At 40.5% G+C, this 18614-nt stretch overlaps 1 protein-coding gene across 2 annotated transcripts in view; it reads right to left on the bottom strand.

The window, feature by feature from the left end:
- The window catches only part of LOC115170939 (corticotropin-releasing factor receptor 1), a 183312-nt gene that overhangs the window by 73695 nt on the left and 91003 nt on the right, over positions 1–18614 (bottom strand). For both annotated transcript variants that reach the window (XM_029727338.1, XM_029727339.1), the window contains one exon: positions 3612–3694. In XM_029727338.1, the coding sequence (XP_029583198.1) occupies positions 3612–3694 (83 nt within the window). The remainder of the gene's footprint in view (positions 1–3611; positions 3695–18614) is intronic.

Below are 18614 nucleotides of genomic sequence, written 5' to 3'. Positions count from 1 at the left end.
GTATGGCCCATAGTAGGCCCACTTACTTGCCTGTCAGTAAAGGCTAGAATCAGTGCGGGTCCTACTGGCACCCCAGGACCCACAACAATAACAGGACTCCATTAACGTGTGTTGGAGAGTAGAGGGAAAGGGACTAAGCATCCTATTCCATAAAAGTGCTCCATTGAATGTGTCTCAATAGAGCTACATGAGGTGCTTGTTGGAGACGGAAGAAAAGTGGTTCGGTAAAAGCCCTGTTGTCTTGAGGACTGAGATATAAAGGTATGACTCTGTATGACTTGTAGATTCTGCTGTGAATGACAAAGCTGAGCTGGGCCCTATCCGAACGATTTCGATGGAGTACAATTACTTCAGTAGGTATTCACTTGTGACGGCTTAGTCAGCTAGCATCAACAGGATGCTCATTGACAACGAAAAGCAAACTGAAGAGATGAAGCATGCAACACCCACTCTATAACACACATGATCAGTCCTGGAATTTTAAAGAGGATGTGTGCTGGAAGAGCACATGGTGGTTCTGGTGTGATTTCGGTAGTACCGCAGAATGTTTCTATTGGCAGGAGGTAGCCTCAAGATTACAGAAGAGGGCCAGTAACCTGAGGGTAGCCACCCGCTTCAAATACCAGAGCCGACGGAAAACATTTGGTGAATGTGAGGGTTGCTTGCATCAGTATCAAAGGTGCGACAGCCGTTGTGCCCTTGAGCAAGGTACATACAGTAAAGCTTTCTTTTTTACAATCAAATCTATATTTTTTATGAAAATTGTTATAGGAAGGGTTCAGACAGCTTTTTTGTCATTTCACTTGTTTATGAGAAACCCAAACAGCAAATTAATTCCTCATCCTCGTTGTGTAGTATGGGGGCCCTGAAATAACATGAACAAACGCTCCAAAAACATCAAAATATGTCCATTTAGAAAAGTAAAATCTCTGTATAGTGATGCTTACATTTACATTTTAGTCATTTAGCAGATGCTCTTATCCAGAGCGACTTACAGTAGTGAATGCATACATTTCATACATTTATTATTATTATAAAAAAAAATGTTTGTACTGGCCCCCCGTGGGAATCGAACCCACAACCATGGCGTTGCACACACCATGCTGGCATTGCAAACACCATGCTCTACCACTGAGCCACAGGGAAGACCTGTTTAGATGATGTACACATGAAATTGTGTCATTCTGAACATTATCCGCAACATTATATTCCCTGTTTAGCTTATCCAGCTGTTCCATTCTCTGTTTAGCTTGCTACTACACATAACTGGCAAAATAAAAGAAACACCAACATAAAGTGTCTTAATAGGGCATTAGGCCACCAAGAGCCGCCAGAACAGCTTCAATGCGCCTTGGCATAGATTCTACAAGACTCTGGAAATTCCTGTGTTGTAGCTGCTTTCAATACACTTTGTACCCCTCATTTACTCAAGTGTTTCCATTATTTTGGCAGTTACTTGTAGAATGGATGGAGAGGAATCGTTTGAGTCGCAGTAAAAGGGAGTATAACATTGCGGATAAAGTTCAGAATAAAACAATTTCACAACATCTAATGACCTGCATCACTATACTGAGAGCTGTTTTTGGAGCCTTTGTTCATGATTTGCTGTTTGAGGTAAGTTTCTCAAAAACGCGGCTTCCGGTTGAGCAATGTAGAAAGAAGTCGCACGATGTCTCTTCTTCGACAACTTTTGAAAATTATCCTCCATTTAATCTAAATTCATACTTCTCATGACCTCAAAAGTAATTTTAATTAACCAGTAATAAAGTGTATCTAACTTAGCATGAGCAAACCAGTCACACGCTTTGGAAAATCAACGGAAAAAACTTCAACTTCCACCAAATCAACTTCAGCTTCATCACAATTCTAGTGGGTCAGAAGTGTACATACACTAAGTTGACTGTGCCTTTAAACAAAATTCCAGAAAATTCCAGAAAAGGATGTCATGGATTTAGAAGCTTCTGGTAGGCTAATTGACATCATTTGAGTCAATTGGAGGTGTACCTGTGGATATATTTCAAGGCCTGCTTTCAAACTCAGTACCTCTTTGCTTGAAATCATGGGAAAGTCAAAAGAATTCAGCCAAGACCTCAGAAAAAAATTGTAGACCACAAGTCTGGTTCACCCTTGGGAGCAATTTCCAAATGCCTGAAGGTACCACATTCATCTGTGCAAACAACATTACACAAGTATAAACACCATGGGACCATGCAGCCGTCATACTGCTCAGGAAGGAGACGCGTTCTGTCTCCTAGAGATGAACATACTTTGGTGCAAAAAGTGCAAAGTATCTATATCCACAGTAAAACGAGTACTATATCGAAGTAACCTGAAAGTCCGCTCAGCAAGGAAAAAGCCACTGCTCCAAAACCACCATAAACAAACAGACTACGGTTTGCAACTGCACATGAGGATTAAGATCGTACTTTTTGAAGAAATATCCTCTGGTCTGATGAAACAAAAATGGAACTGTTAGGCCGTAATGACCATCGTTATGTTTGGAGGAAAAAGGGGGAGGCTTGCAAGCCGAAGAACACCATCTCAACCGTGAAGCATGGGAGTGGCAGCATCATGTTGTGGGGGTGCTTTGCTGCAGGAGGGACTGGTGCACTTTACAAAATAGATGGCATCAGGACAGAAAAGTATGTGGATATATTGAAGCAACATCTCAAGACATCAGTCAGGAAGTTAAAGCTTGGTCGCAAATGGGTCTTCCAAATGGACAATGACCCCAAGCATACTTCCAAAGTTGTGGCAAATTGGCTCAAAGACAACAAAGTCAAGGTATTGGAGTGGCCATCACAATGTACCTGACCCCAATCCCATAGAAAATTTGTGGGCAGAACTGAAAAAGTGTGTGCGAGCAAGGAGGCCTACAAACCTGACTCAGTTACACCAGCTCTGTCAGGAGGAATGGGCCAAAATTCACCCAACTTATTGTGGCAAGCTTGTGGAAGGCTACCTGAAACGTTTTATGCAAGTTAAACAATTTAAAGGCAATGCTACGAAATACTAATTGAGTGTATGTAAACTTCTGAATTACTGGGAATGTGATGAAGGAAATAGAAGCTGAAATAAATCATTCTCTCTACTATTATTCTGACAGTTCACATTCTTAAAATAAAGTGGTGGTCCTAACTGACCTAAGACAGGGAATTTTTACTAGGATTAAATGTCAGGAATTGTGAAAAACTGAGTTTAAATGTATTTGGCTATGGTGTATATAAACTTCCGACTTCAACTGTATGTCCAATAAAGAAAATACATATAATTTTTTTTTTAAGTTTCTCAAAACCATTACATTTACATAAAAAATAGAGATGTGGTTGTAAAAACAAAAACTTCCTCTTTAACTAACTCCCACAATGCTTTAGGGATGCTACTCTGTGTCTGACCCTGTGCTGCCTCCAGACTGTCATGTTTGTGTTTGAGGGATACTGAGAATTTCTCTGCAAATAGATAGTAAAGATATTTTCAGCAGTGCTTGTATCCTTAGAATAAGAATGGAAGAATAGATATTTTACCATCCATTACAGAGAAAGGCTCAGTATTCTCAGAGTTAAACAGTTACCTTTCCATACACCAATAACCATGCTACGTACAATACATACCTCATTGAGAATCTCTTGACACTGGGTGTAGTTGCCTTTCACGGCCCAGGACCCGTTGGAAAGGCATTCTCTGTACACATTGTCTGTGGAAATAAAGGGTTGAAAACCATGTTATGAAAGTTAGCAAACATGCACCATTTCTCCTTTCATACAAGCGACTAAAATTGACCTAAACCTTGAAAACTCAGATTCTGCAAAAACCACGCAGGGTGGCTGTAATTTATGCAGAGTGCTGATAGACCCGGATAGAGGACCCACGATCCAGTCTTGACAATGTTGCACGCCAAACCCATTTCCAAATAAGTATTTGAACTCTTGACAGTGCTGACACTTTTTTTTATGCTCTGAACAATCAAAAATACAACAAAGTGAAGCAAAGAAACCCCCCATAGCTGAGAGGTGTCTTTGTTTGATGTCAGGTGCACATGCTACATGCACACAGTGGAGGTATGTGACACAAGAAGTAAGCAAGAGACAAACAGAGAAGCAAAGCCACGACTTCTAAAAGACTCTCTGCTGTGTTCCCAAGGTTGCGACAGAGTGTCGGAGACAGCAGAAGACAGATCAAAAGCAGTCATGCCTAGAGAGCTGCCCTGCGGTACACCACACTTTACATGTTTGACATTAGAGAAGCTTCCATTAAGCTAACCTAAAATAACGACTGTCAGCTAACGCTCCACACCGAATGAACCATCATATTACCTGACAAACTGCAAGAAATTAAGCATCATGTCGTGACCCCAAGACAGGTCTAATTGGTTGTTCTTAACTTCTTATGGCTGAAATCCCGTTAACGGGCTTGATTTGACAACTTCCGGTGAAATGGCAGGTCTAATTGGTTGTTCTTAAGCTGATTGACATAGAGTAGGTGGCCTGCCATGCTCTCAATATGCTACATCATATGAATCCTACAGACAAAATACAAAACATATCAAACGTAAGCATGACCTAAGGCCATAACATTTTGTATACTTCCTGCTATGTTCTCAACATGAGGATCTGTACAAACACGCAGTAATGGGATTGAAAAAAAAAACATTTTGATAGACTTGGTGAATCATTACAAAAAGTATGGAAATAAGTATGAAATCCAAAACTATAATTAAAGGAGAGAAGTGTGATGACATGATATTTCAGTAATGACACTCTTGCTGTGGTATACACATTCCCCAAAAAAAGAATAAATATTTGACAATATCACAATTTTTCAAAAGACCATTTTTTTGCAGGGGTTCTGTATTACAGTAGATAGTTACAACCGTGTTTGTCTACATGTACAGATACACAGTATACTGTTCGAGATTAATGTTTGCGGTTAAAAAACATTGCTGGTAAGTCATTGACATTCCGTTCATATCAAGTCATTGACATTCCGTTCATATCATATCATCAAGTAGAGATACTTGGCATTGTTGATTGATTTATCGACCACTATGTGTAATCTTTATTTAACTAGGCAAGGCAGTAGGCTGCATTGATTGCCCTGTTCTGATCAGTGGGAGTTGGGGGGTAATACAAACACTAATTAACACACTCTCATGCATTTATTGATCATTGACATCAACATTTTAACTTGCATAGTCTGTATCACTAAACACTAATACCCGTTGGACTAACCTATGCTTCTGTCCTACAGCTTAATTCTTTGTGGCTAGCATTACACCATGACTGTCTGCCAAGCGCACCACCATAGATGGTTGACAGTATTCATTATGTAATTAAGAATACACACGGTTCAATCTTTGAACTGGGTTGGAGGTTGGGTTGTACTGAACATATGGCATGCTATGGATATGACATACAGTACATACTGTGTGTGATAGAGAATGAGACAGTACAAATGCACACAAACACAAACGCACACACACACACACACACACACTGCACAAAGCAAGGGATGGATGGTCTTCTGAAACAAACCGCTGACAATACATTTCTGCCCAACTTCTCTGGCCCTCCATGTGAATGATATCACTCTCCCACTTGAGTTGCCCCTATTGTGGGGTTCTGCTGTAGGGGGAATTGGGGAAGGTCTCAAATCAATACCTTTACGGCTGAGTAGCTATTATCATTGTGATTCAATCATTCCCACTGCAGCTGAGAGTGGCTGGCCCTGCACCGAGCAAGGACCTCTTCCTCACTCTACGCTGAACTTTGAGCTATAGTACACTTTCTCTGAAGGTGTAAGAATGCCATACTGCTGTCCATGGAAATAAGGTTTCTTGGAAAGATTGAGGCAAGAAATTGAACTTAGAGGAGAAGATTACATTTAGTCATGGATGAAAATATCCACAAAAATGATACTGTTTTAATCTTTTTGACTTTGAAAATCAATCACAGTGACCTTTTTCTAAGCCGCCCATCCCAAGGGTTTCTCTTCCTTTTAGCTTTGTTTGAAGATGAGGTCGCTAGGAATTAATGGTGCACCATGGGGAATAAGTGTGGCCCCTGTGTCTGGATCCCATCAAGCTATGATGTCCAGAATCAAACCAATGTGACCTTGAACTCAGGCTAACTCACTCACAGCAACGCCCCTGCGGCTAAGGATTTACACCCATCAGTCCCTGGTATCGATCAAAACCCACTAATATCATAAATAAAAACTCCCAATAGAATGCTGGGTTTTGGTGGAGCGGCAACACTGCAGAGATCGGGATCCCATGTCCGGAACTTCCTTCCTCAAGATAGAGTCTAGAAGGATCAGTCAATTCCAGGTCTGGAATTTCTACACTTCATATCCTCCCTCATCTGTCTCCACCTCTCCTTCCAACTGTCTGAATAAGTATAAACATATAACAAATCTAAAAAAGGAGAATGGAATTCCATTAGTAAAAGTAGAACTCCAACTGAGAGCTAGACTTAAATTGGAAAGGAAGAGAGGGAAAGATTTAAAGTCTGGATCTGCATTCTGCATTTTCCGACAGAGTCAATATCTACCCTGTAGAAGAGGCTCCCATGTACCCCCTCCTGACTATAATTTAAACAATATAAAGGCCAGTGCAAAATCCAGGCTTCCAGAAAATCAAGGAAACCACCTTGAGATGGTCCGAGACTAATTTTCAATACACAGTAATTCCAAAGATCAATCATGCTTAAACTCCAATTATAAACACATACAGTTGACACATTACCATTTATTGACTTCGGGGTGCCTGTGATTTGCTACAGTCTTCTTCTCATTCAGTGTGATCTCATTCTCAATTTCCCTCTCTCTGCCCACCCGAACGCCACGGAGATCCCCATGGGTATTGGATACTCACCGTCAGCCTTCTAAGCTATAATTCATCTAAATCTAGCTGAATCCCATGGAAGCCCCCGCCAGAAGCTTAACATTCTCTCTCGCCCCCTCAAACGGGATGGGTTTGTTGTGTTCCGCTCTGATGCTCAGCCGTCGGAAGTCATCGCTACAGCCGGCACGTCTTAAGTGGGCTTAATCGACGAGCTGCCAGGCTATGTAGTAAGCATGGCAACGCAAAACAGCGAATACTGTCTACCATTATTTGAGGAATTATCTTTGTACAGGGAGAATATATCTGGTGAATATGAATGGGGTTCAATCTTCACCTTCTGAAGAGCTCTAGAAATTCTAAGAAGCAAGTGGGAAGCCCAGTTATACAATTATCTGAACTGAACACCTACAGTCAGTAAACCCAGCCACAAAGGAGATAGATGTGAAGAATGATCAGGAGTCGGGGCCCAATTGAACGGTTTAATTCCAGACTACATCTAGGGGTGTGAAACACTAATATCAGGGATGAAACATCTAAAGCTGTATGAAACGATAATACCAATGTAACCTATCTGGGAAGACAACTACAGCTCTGAAATTATGATACAGCGCCATGTATGAAGGAAACTTTCAGCAAAACGTTCTGCCAAACTTTCTGCCAAAGTTCTCCAGCTTCAGGCTGGCTTGTACCCTTCCATCATCCACGCTTGGGTTATCCATAATGACGAGTACACTGAGCCAAGAGAGAAGCAATTGGAGGGTAGTCAAGGACTTTGGCCATCAGTTGTCTCAGCTCTTCCCTCCAACTGTCTGTCTCCTAGCAGGTATAAGCTCCATTGGACACAGACGGTAATGTGACGAGTACAGTGCTAGTCGATCACTCTAGCTTGGACCAGAGGGACTAGGGAAGGACCCAAAACAGCTTCTGTTAAAGCCTGAGCAGATTAGGGGCAGACAGTGTTTCCGGACAGGATTTAGAGGTGGAATGCAACAGAGCAGTGACTGAGAGTTGGGCTGAGTTGTTGAGGGGTGGGGGTGGTGGTGTACAAGGCTGGAGAACTCACTCTACTGACTGTCGATATAACAAGGAGGGAATACAGAGAGTGTGTGTGTGTGTGTGTGTGTGTGTGTGAGAGAGAGAGAGACAGACAGACAGTATAGGCATCGCTGTAAGCCAAATGGACATGCTGACGGACAAGTTATAGAAGAGACCTGCGAGACTGGGAGGAAGAGCGAGAGTCCAGGAGATTACATCTTTCCACCTCTTTCTTTCCAATTTATGTCCATCACTCTACTGGAGTTCTCGTCTCGTTAGAATTTTAACTTCTTGACTTGAATCTTTCCTGGACTATTTCTGTCCTTTTCCTCCTAATCTCTTTTCTCCCTGCTTACAGGTTGAGGTGATATTGATCACACATACACAACTCAATGACTGTTGTAATTGTTCCTGTCATCATTTCCCCTCATTTCCTTTTTCTCCCTCTCCGTCCCACTCTTTTCTGCCTCTAATGCTACCTATAGTTGGCAGTTGTATTGATTAGTCATATAAAAGCCAAGGGCTTCCTTAATTGGTCCTGTCAAACCATGATCAGTGATCACACACACACACGCAAATGCACATGCACTCGTACACACACAAACACACACACACACGCATATGCACACGCACTCACTCACACACACATACAACACACTCCTGACAAAGTGGTGGGCGGAAGGCAGAACCATGGATCAATTAGTTAGTTAGAATATGGCGATGTGAATTGGCAGGAGAACGATTCTAAGTAACTTAACATGAGTCATCATTTAGCTTAAGTAATTTGATTTACGATGACAATGATGGGTAATCAAGACATTTATGAACTTGTAATTACAGTGATCATGAACATCAATAAGCGTTCATGACCGTCAATAAATATTGAGTGTGTGATTACATTTTTTGTGGAACTGGTGGTGGATCTTCTTACGTTTCTGCAACGAAGATTGAGATTACTGGTGTGCTTCCAGGATTGCCATGGATCATTTAAAGATATGCCACGATTAAGCCTTTTTTAATCGCACACTCAATGATCAACTTTTTAGTAACAAAACAGCCTGAGACAATTAGTCTACTTTTGAGGTCTGACTAACTCTGATCTTGGGGTGAAATATCCATTAACAGATGTTTGATAATATGTAGTTGACATTACAAAAAAGGACCAGACCATTGCATGTGTCCAGATATATACCTTTGCTAACCTAATATATCACCTCAAGTGTGGTGTGGGACCATTTCAAATCACAGAGAAGCAGCTCCCAGCAGTTCATCATCATTCTATTCTTGTCAGCATATTTCATAAATTCAAATCTGTGTCGGGGGGGAGACATTTTCATAGAGAACTTCTGAATGAGGAACAGACTGGGATAATTGCTCCATTTTTAGAGTTTAAAGTCCCTTCCTTCAAATCAATTGTAATCAAATCTGCTCTGATCGTCTGACTATACTGCTGGATGAGCTCGATGGCGTTTGCGCTGGCTTCAGACCAATGTTGATTCACTCGGGAGATAGTTCATCGTTCTAAAAATGCACTGGACAATTATATCACAAATCGTATGGAGAAAAATGTTGCAATGTTTACAGTACTAGTCAAAAGTTTATTTTATGGAAACACTGACATTTACTTATTAAATGAATATCCCTTTGGATTATGTGGGATGACAGAAGAGAGGAAGGACTATCATATTGAAAAAGGTCTCTGTCCTAAATGTCCACACAAACATGCAGATATAATACTAATGAGTTGGAGTTACCTTTTCTACAATGAAAGTGAAAGACTAGAGAAATGAAATCACAGAATATGATATAAAGGATAGATCGTGCGATTAATCATGTCTCTTAGGTCAGGTTGTGACATATGGATTAACACTTCGCTGTTTCTCATACTGTAATGTAACCTTCTGGAGTGGTGTATTTCTCTTATTTTAAGGTAACCTTCTAGAGTGGTGTATTTCTCATATTGTAATGTAACCTTCTAGAGTGGTGTATTTCTCATATTGTAATGTAACCTTCTAGAGTGGTGTATTTCTCATATTGTAATGTAACCTTCTAGAGTGGTGTATTTCTCATATTGTAATGTAACCTTCTAGAGTGGTGTATTTCTCATATTGTAATGTAACCTTCTAGAGTGGTGTATTTCTCATATTTTAATGTAACCTAGAGTGGTGTATTTCTCATATTGTAATGTCACCTTCTAGAGTGGTGTGTTATCTAATATACATGGCCCTTTCATCCTTTTCCTAGGGCCTAAGTGGACAGAGAAAGAGTATGGTGGTACTGCAGGTAGTTTAGTGTGTCCTCCACTTCGCTATCATCACTCGTCTTTAATGGTTAGGGAATATCACATAAACAGGCCTAAGCACTTATTTTTGATCTACAGAATCAGAAGACTTTCATTTATTAAATTGGTGCATCCACACAAAACTAGGATTAATTTAGCTCTACTGATCATTTCTAGAGAAGCACACAAATGAATGTACAATTGCACATTAACCCTCTGAGAAAAGGAGGAAATGCTTGTTTCTGATAGTGATTAGTTGATTATGGTTGGAATGGGAGCTACATGAAAACAAAATCAATGACAGTCCTCTTTAACTAACATCAGCTAATTAAACTATCCACACTGATGTCTCAAGAGTTTACTAAATCTTACTTCGTAAATTATTAAAACAGATTTTGGTGTCGGTTTCAATATTTTACATGACATCAAACTGAGAGAGCGAGCAAGCGAGAGAGAGAGAGAGAGAGAGAGAGAGAGAGAGAGAGAGAGAGCGCGAGGGAGTAATACTGAGAACCAGCCATCTGTTACTGCAGTTTCCGTTTACTTTTTAAGTGGGTTTCTCCGAAAATGACGGGAGAAATTGGTAAACAATCCCTTTTATTAACCAATTGAACATGAGAGTTTAAACCTTTACAAGATCCGCCGTGAAATGTACCATGACCAACAGCCCGAATCATATTACATTGAATATATACAATATTCATTGCTCACCTTTCTATTGCATTTGTTTTTGTACCTCTTTGATGCCTTGACATTATTCAGATTACAATCTGTGAAGGTGTGCCCTGAAAGTAAGACTAATTGATATTCAGAACTCTCCCTCTCCCAATTTTTTTCCAGTCAGTCCTCTTCTCATCCCATACCTACTGAAAGAAACACATCCAGAGCAGATATGTTTACCTAAAAAGTAGAGCATAGGCATACATAATGTACCCCCTTCTGTTTGTCGTGCTCATGACTACATCACTAACTGGTTTCCAAAAGTTTTCTCAACACTACCAGTTCCCTCCGGGTGAATTAAAAAAAAAATAGACCTTGGGGAGAAATATGACACACAAAAAAAGATAAATAAAATACAACGGCACTGCACCATTTGACATTATGCATTATTCCAGATTTCAGTTCCAGTCAAATCACTGCCCTTGGGTGTCTTGCTCTGGTGTAAAGAGCCATGGGCTGAATTACCAAGGATTTGAATATGCAGTGTGTGAATTTGCATTACTGGTGTCCTAATTTACAAAACCTACCTCCCTCTCCACAGACAGAGAACCCATTAGGAATTCTACAGCACGATGCCCTCCGTAATTATTATTATTTTGGCTCTATACTCCAAAGTCTTGGATGATTTGAAATCAAACATTGACTATGAGGTTAAAGTGCAGAATGTCTGCTTAAATTTCAGGGTATCTTCATCTATATTGGGTGACCTGTTTTGAAATTACAGCACTTTTTGTACATAGTCACCCCATTTTAGGGGAGCAAAAGTATTGGGACAAATTCAGTCATGTAGTAAAAATTTGAGTATTTGTTCCCATATTCCTAGCATGCAATGACTACATCAAATCAAATCAAACTTTATTTGCCACATGCGCCGAATACAACAAGTGTAGACTTTACTGTGAAATGCTTACTTACAAGCCCTTAACCAACAGTGCAGTTCAAAAAGTAGAAAATATTTATCAAATAGGCTAAAATAAAAAGTAATAATAAAAAGTAACACAATAAGAATAACAATAACGAGGCTATATACTGTACAGGGGGCACCGGTACCAAGTCAGTGTGCAGGGGTACAGACAAGTTGAATCTGTACATGTAGGTGGGGGCGAAGCGACTATGCGTAGGTAACAAACAAACAGCAAGTAGCAGCAGTGTACAAGGGGGATCAATGTAATTTGTCCAGTGGCGATTTTTATGAATTGTTCAGCAGTCTAATGGCTTGGGGGTAGAAGCTGTTGAGGAGCCTTTTGGTCCTAGACTTGGCGCTCCGGTACCGCTTGCCATGCGGTAGAAGAGAAAACAGCATATAACTTGGTTGACTGGAGTCTGACAATTTTATGGGCTTTCCTCTGACACCGTCTATTTTATACGTAGGTCCTGGATGGCAGGAAGCTTGGCGCCAGTGATGTACTGGGCCGTTCGCACTACCCTCTGTAGCGCCTTATGGTCAGATAACGAGCAGTTGCCATACCAGGCGGTGATGCAACCGGTCAGGATGCTCTCGATGGTGCAGCTGTAGAACCTTTTGAGGATCTGGGGACCCATGCCAAATCTTTTCAGTCTCCTGAGCGGGAAAAGGTTTTGATGTGCCCTCTTCACGACTGTCTTGGTATGTTTGGACCTTGATAGTTCGTTGGTAATGTGGACACCAAGGAACTTGAAACTCTCGACCCGCTCCACTACAGGCCAGTCGATGTTAATGGGGGCCTGTTCGGCCCACCTTTTCCTGTAGTCCACGATCAGCTTCTTTGTTGACCTGGCACCACACTGCCTGTTCTCTGACCTCCTCCCTATAGGCCGTTTCATCGTTGTCGGTGATCAGGCCTACCACTGTTGTGTCGTCAGCAAACTTAATGATAGTGTTGCAGTCGTGTGTGGGTGAACAGGGAATACAGGAGGGGACTAAGCACACACCCCTGTGGCGCCACAGTGTTAAGGATCAGCTTGGCATATGTGATGTAGCCTACTCTTACCACCTGGGGGTGGCCCGTTAGGAAGTCCAGGAACCAGTTGCAGAGGGAGGTATTTAGTCCCAGAGTCCTTAGCTTAGGGATGAGCTTCGTGGGCACTATGGTGTTGAACACTGAGCTGTAGTCAATGAACAGCATTCTCACATAGGTGTTCCTTTTGTCCAGGTGAGAAAGGGCAATGTGGAGTGTGATTGAGATTGCGCCATCTGTGAATCTGTTGGGGCGGTATGCGAATTGGAGTCTAGGGTGTCCGGGAGGATGCTGTTGATGTGAGTCATGACCAGCCTTTAAAAGTACTTCATGGCTACCGATGTGAGTGTCATGGGGCGGTAATCATTTAGGCAGGTTACCTTCGCTTCTTTGGGCACAGGGACTATGGTGGTCTGCTTGAAACATGTAGGTATTACAGACTCGGTCAGGGAGAGGTTGAAAATGTCAGTGAAGACACATGACAGTTGGTCCGTGCATGCTTGGAGTACAAGTCCTGGTAATCCGTCTGGCCCAGCGGCTTTGTGAATGTTGACTTGTTTAAAGGTTTTGTTCAAATCGGCTATCGAGAGCGTTATCACACAATCATCCAGAACAGCTGATGCTCTCATGCATGCTACAGTCTTGCTTGCCAAGCATTAAAGGCCTTTTGCTCGTCTGGTAAGCTGACGTCACTGGGCAGATCGAGTCTGGGTTTCCCTTTGTAGTCTGTAATAGTTTTCAAGCCCTGCCACATCCAACGAGCTTCAGAAACGGTGTAGTGGGATTAAATCTTTATTCTGTATTGACGCTTTGCTTGTTTGACGGTTCGTCTAAGGGCATAGCGGGATTTCTTATACGCGTCCGGATTAGTCTCCCGCTCCTTGAAAGCGACAGCTCTAGCCTTTAGCTCGATGCAGATGTTGCCTGTAATCCATGGCTTCTGGTTGGGATATGTACGTACAGTCACTGTGGGGACGATGTCATCGATGCACTTATTGATGAAGCCGATGACTGAGGTGGTGTATTCCTCAAAGCCATTGGATGAATCCCAGAACATATTTCAGTGTGTGCTAGCAAAACAGTCCTGTAGTGTAGCATTCGCGTCATCTGACCACTTCCGTATTGAGCGAGTCACCGGTACTTCCTGCTTTAGTTTTAGCTTGTAAGCAGGAATCAGGAGGATATAATTATGGTCAGATTTGCCAAATGGATGGCGGAGGAGAGCTTTGTATGCATCTCTGTGTGTGGAGTAAAGGTGGTCTAGGATTTTTTTCCCCCCTGGTTGCACATGACATGCTGGTAAAAATTTGGTAAAACTGATTTAAGTTTGCCTGCATTAAAGTCCCCGGCCACTAGGAGCGCCACTTCTGGGTGAGCATTTTCTTCTTTCCTTATCGCCTTATAGAGTTGGTTGAGAGAGGTCTTAGTGCCAGCTTCACAAATAATACAGATGAGAACTCTCTTAGTAGACCGTGTGGTCGACTTATCATTAGGTACTCTACCTCAGGCGAGCAATACAGCAAGACTTCTTTAATTTTAGACATCGCGCACCAGCTGTTATTGACAAAAAGACCCTCACCCCCACCCCTCGTCTTACCAGAGGTTGCGTCTCTGTTCTGCCGGTGCATGGAAAATCCCGCCAGCTCTATATTGTCCGCTTCTTCGTTCAGCCACGTCTCGGTGAAACATAAGATGTTGCAGTTTTTAATGTCCCGTTGGTAGGATAATCTTAATAGTAGGTTATCAAAAACAATTACAATGATTGCACGTTACCAAGAAGAATGGAAGGCATTGGGAGTTTGCTCGCTTGCCTCTGGATTCTCAAAAGGATCTCCGATCTGCGTCCCCTTTTCCGGCATCTTTTCTTCACGCAAAAGGCATGGATCTGGGCCTTTTCAAGTGAAAGCAGGATATCCTTCTCATCGGACTAGTTAACCTCTACGGGCCACGGGGGCAGTATTGAGAATTTTGAAAGAAATATGTGCCCATTTTTAACTGCCTCCTACACCAACTCAGAAGCTAGGATATGCATATTATTAACACATTCGGATAGAAAACACTCTGAATTTTCTAAAACAGTTTGAATGGTGTCTGTAAGTATAACAAAACTCATATTGCAGGCAAAAACCTGTGAAAAATAGATAAAAAAAAAAGAGAATTTTGTGACTGTACTATTTAGTGTCATTGTTTTAAAGATACCACAGTGAGAAAGGATTCAGTTCGCAACTCCTACTGCTTCCACTAGATGTCAACGATCTTTAGAAAGTTGTTTGAAGCATCTCTGATAAATACACACCGAATTAGAAAGCTTACAAGTTGACACGTCATCACTTCATTTTTTGCGCCTGCGCATGAATCTGAGAAGAGTGCCTTTGTCATTATCGTTTATTCTAGACACTTGATAGGTTGTGTGAAAATATTACTGATGTTTACTGATGTTTCACGTTAAAAATGGAACAAAAGATTAGTGCTAAACAACGTTTGACATGTTTAAACAAACGTAAATAGATTATTTACTAGGTTTTCTTTAGTTTTTCGACGTGACTTTACACTGCCCACCTCATTTTGTGGGAGCCTACTGAACGCTAACTATTTGGACATAAATTATGAACTTTGTCAAAAGAAACCACATTTGTTCTGGACCTGGGATCTCTGGCAGCGCCTTCTGATGGAGATAATCAAAGGTAAGGGGATATTTAGAATGTTATTATCGATATTAGATGATGCTAATGCTAACGGTATAGCTTAGCTTAGCTTAGCATATAGCTTATTGTTGTTAGCATAGTACCCAGTTTATACAAAATGTGATTTCCCAGTAAAGTTATTTTGAGATCTGGCCCTTCGGTAGCAATTACGAGATGATAATATATTATTCTTTGAATGACAATATTATAATTTACCAATGTTTTCGAATAGTAATTCCGTGATTTGTAATGCTGGATTCACTGGGTGCATTCGAGCCGAAAAAAATTCTGAATTTCACCGCGACTGTAAATGCTGTTTTTGGATATAAATATGAACTTGATGGAACTAAAAATGCATGTATTGTATAACATAATGTCCTATGAGTGTCATCTGATGCAGATTGTCAAAGGTAAGTGCATAATTCTAGCTAGTTTTCTGTCTGTTGATGCCCTTCTTTGAATTGGCTAAACATTACACGCAGCTATTGTCAATGTACTCTCCTCACATAACCTAACTTTATGCATTCTCCGTAATGCCTCTGAAAATCGGACAGCGTGGTTAGATTTAGGAGATATATCTTTCAAATGGAGGAAAATAGTTGATTATTTGATTTTTTGAAATGATTACTCTTGCAGTTTTGAATTCCCCGCCATGGTCACATGACAATGAATCCCAATACCGGGATAAGATCGGGATAAGATCCTCAACAGGTTAAAACCTGTTGAGGATCTTATCCCGATCTTATCCCGGTATTGGGATTCATTGTCATGTGACCATGGCGGGGAATTCAAAACTGCAAGAGTAATCATTTCAAATAATCAAATAATCAACTATTTTCCTCCATTTGAAAGATATATCTCCTAAATCTAACCACGCTGTCCGATTTTCAGAGGCATTACGGAGAATGCATAAAGTTAGGTTATGTGAGGAGAGTACATTGACAATAGCTGCGTGTAATGTTTAGCCAATTCAAAGAAGGGCATCAACAGACAGAAAACTAGCTAGAATTATGCACTTACCTTTGACAATCTGCATCAGATGACACTCATAGGACATTATGTTATACAATACATGCATTTTTAGTTCCATCAAGTTCATATTTATATCCAAAAACAGCATTTACAGTCGCGGTGAAATTCAGAATTTTTTTCGGCTCGAATGCACCCAGTGAATCCAGCATTACAAATCACGGAATTACTATTCGAAAACATTGGTAAATTATAATATTGTCATTCAAAGAATAATATATTATCATCTCGTAATTGCTACCGAATGGCCAGATCTCAAAATAACTTTACTGGGAAATCACATTTTGCATAAACTGGGTACTATGCTAACAACAATAAGCTATATGCTAAGCTAAGCTAAGCTAAACCGTTAGCATTAGCATCATCTAATATCGATAATAACATTCTAAATATCCCCTTACCTTTGATTATCTCCATCAGAAGGCGCTGCCAGAGATCCCAGGTCCAGAACAAATGTGGTTTCTTTTGACAAAGTTCATAATTTATGTCCAAATAGTTAGCGTTCAGTAGGCTCCCACAAAATGAGGTGGGCAGTGTAAAGTCACGTCGAAAAGCTAAAGAAAACCTAGTAAATAATCTATTTACGTTTGTTTAAACATGTCAAACGTTGTTTAGCATGAATCTTTTGGTCCATTTTTAACGTGAAACATCAGTAAACATCGGTAATATTTTCACACAACCTATCAAGTGTCTAGAATAAACGATAATGACAAAGACACTCTTCTCAGATTCATGCGCAGGCGCAAAAAATGAAGTGATGACGTGTCAACTTGTAAGCTTTCTAATTCGGTCTGTATTCATCACAGATGCTTCAAACAACTTTCTAAAGATCGTTGACATCTAGTGGAAGCAGTAGGAGTTGCGAACTGAATCCTTTCTCACTGTGGTATCTTTAAAACAATGACACTAAATAGTACAGTCACAAAATTCTCATTTTTTTTAATCTATTTTTCACAGGTTTTTGCCTGCAATATGAGTTTTGTTATACTTACAGACACCATTCAAACTGTTTTAGAAAATTCAGAGTGTTTTCTATCCAAATCTGGTAATAATATGCATATCCTAGCTTCTGAGTTGGTGTAGGAGGCAGTTAAAAATGGGCACATATTTTTTTCAAAATTCTCAATACTGCCCCCGTGGCCCGTAGAGGTTAAAGGAAAAAGTTTATTTCAGTCCGCTGTGAGTAGTCGCGTTTCTGATGTCCAGAAGTTATTTTCGGTCATAAGAGACGGTAGTAGCAACATTATGTACATAATAAGTAAAAAAATAAGTTACACATAACGCAAAAAAAAACTAAATTGCACAATTGGTTGGGAGAATGTAAAACGTCAGCCATGTTCGTCAGCGCCATCTTTAACCAAGCTTGTGACTCTATACATTTGTTGGATGCATTTGCTTTTTGTTTTGGTTGTTTTTCAGATTATTTTGTGCTCAACAGAAATTATATAGGTGTCATAACCAGCCATAAGATAACGCAATATATGTTACAACAGGTCTAAATATATGTCTTATGTCAGCTGTTATGACATATGACACGGTTATGACCATGTCATAACGTGTTATGAATCTGGGTGTCAAGTAAATTGTTACCCAATTATCATACCCCCAAGACATGATAACCTCTCACCATTACAATAACAGGGCAGGTTAGCATTTTTTGGGGGGGTGGGGTGATATTTGTTTGTCTGTAACTTTCTCACTCATCATGGTAGCATCCACATTCATGTTGAAGTCTTTAGAAACATATTATATTCTTATTTACAATAAAAGATACTCCAAAATGACACAAATTATTTACCATTCATTTCTATTGGGCACAAAATCAACTGAAACGCAACCTAAACAAATAGAAAATGCGTCCAACAAATTTGTAGAGTCACAAGCTTGATGTAGTCATTGCATGCTATGAATATGGGACCAAATACTTAAATGTGCACTACTTTAATGCACATACACTATATATACAAAAATATGTGGACACCCCTTCAAATCAGTGGATTCGGCTATTTCAGCCACACACGTTGCTGACAGGTGTATAAAATCAATCACACCGCCATGCAATCTCCATAGCCAACATTGACAGTAGA

Source organism: Salmo trutta, chromosome 32 (genome assembly GCF_901001165.1).
Source record: "Salmo trutta chromosome 32, fSalTru1.1, whole genome shotgun sequence".
In the NCBI taxonomy this organism is placed as follows: Eukaryota; Metazoa; Chordata; class Actinopteri; order Salmoniformes; family Salmonidae; genus Salmo; species Salmo trutta.
The sequence above is the reverse complement of the archived record's forward strand: the minus strand, read 5'-3'. Positions and strand labels throughout refer to the sequence as shown.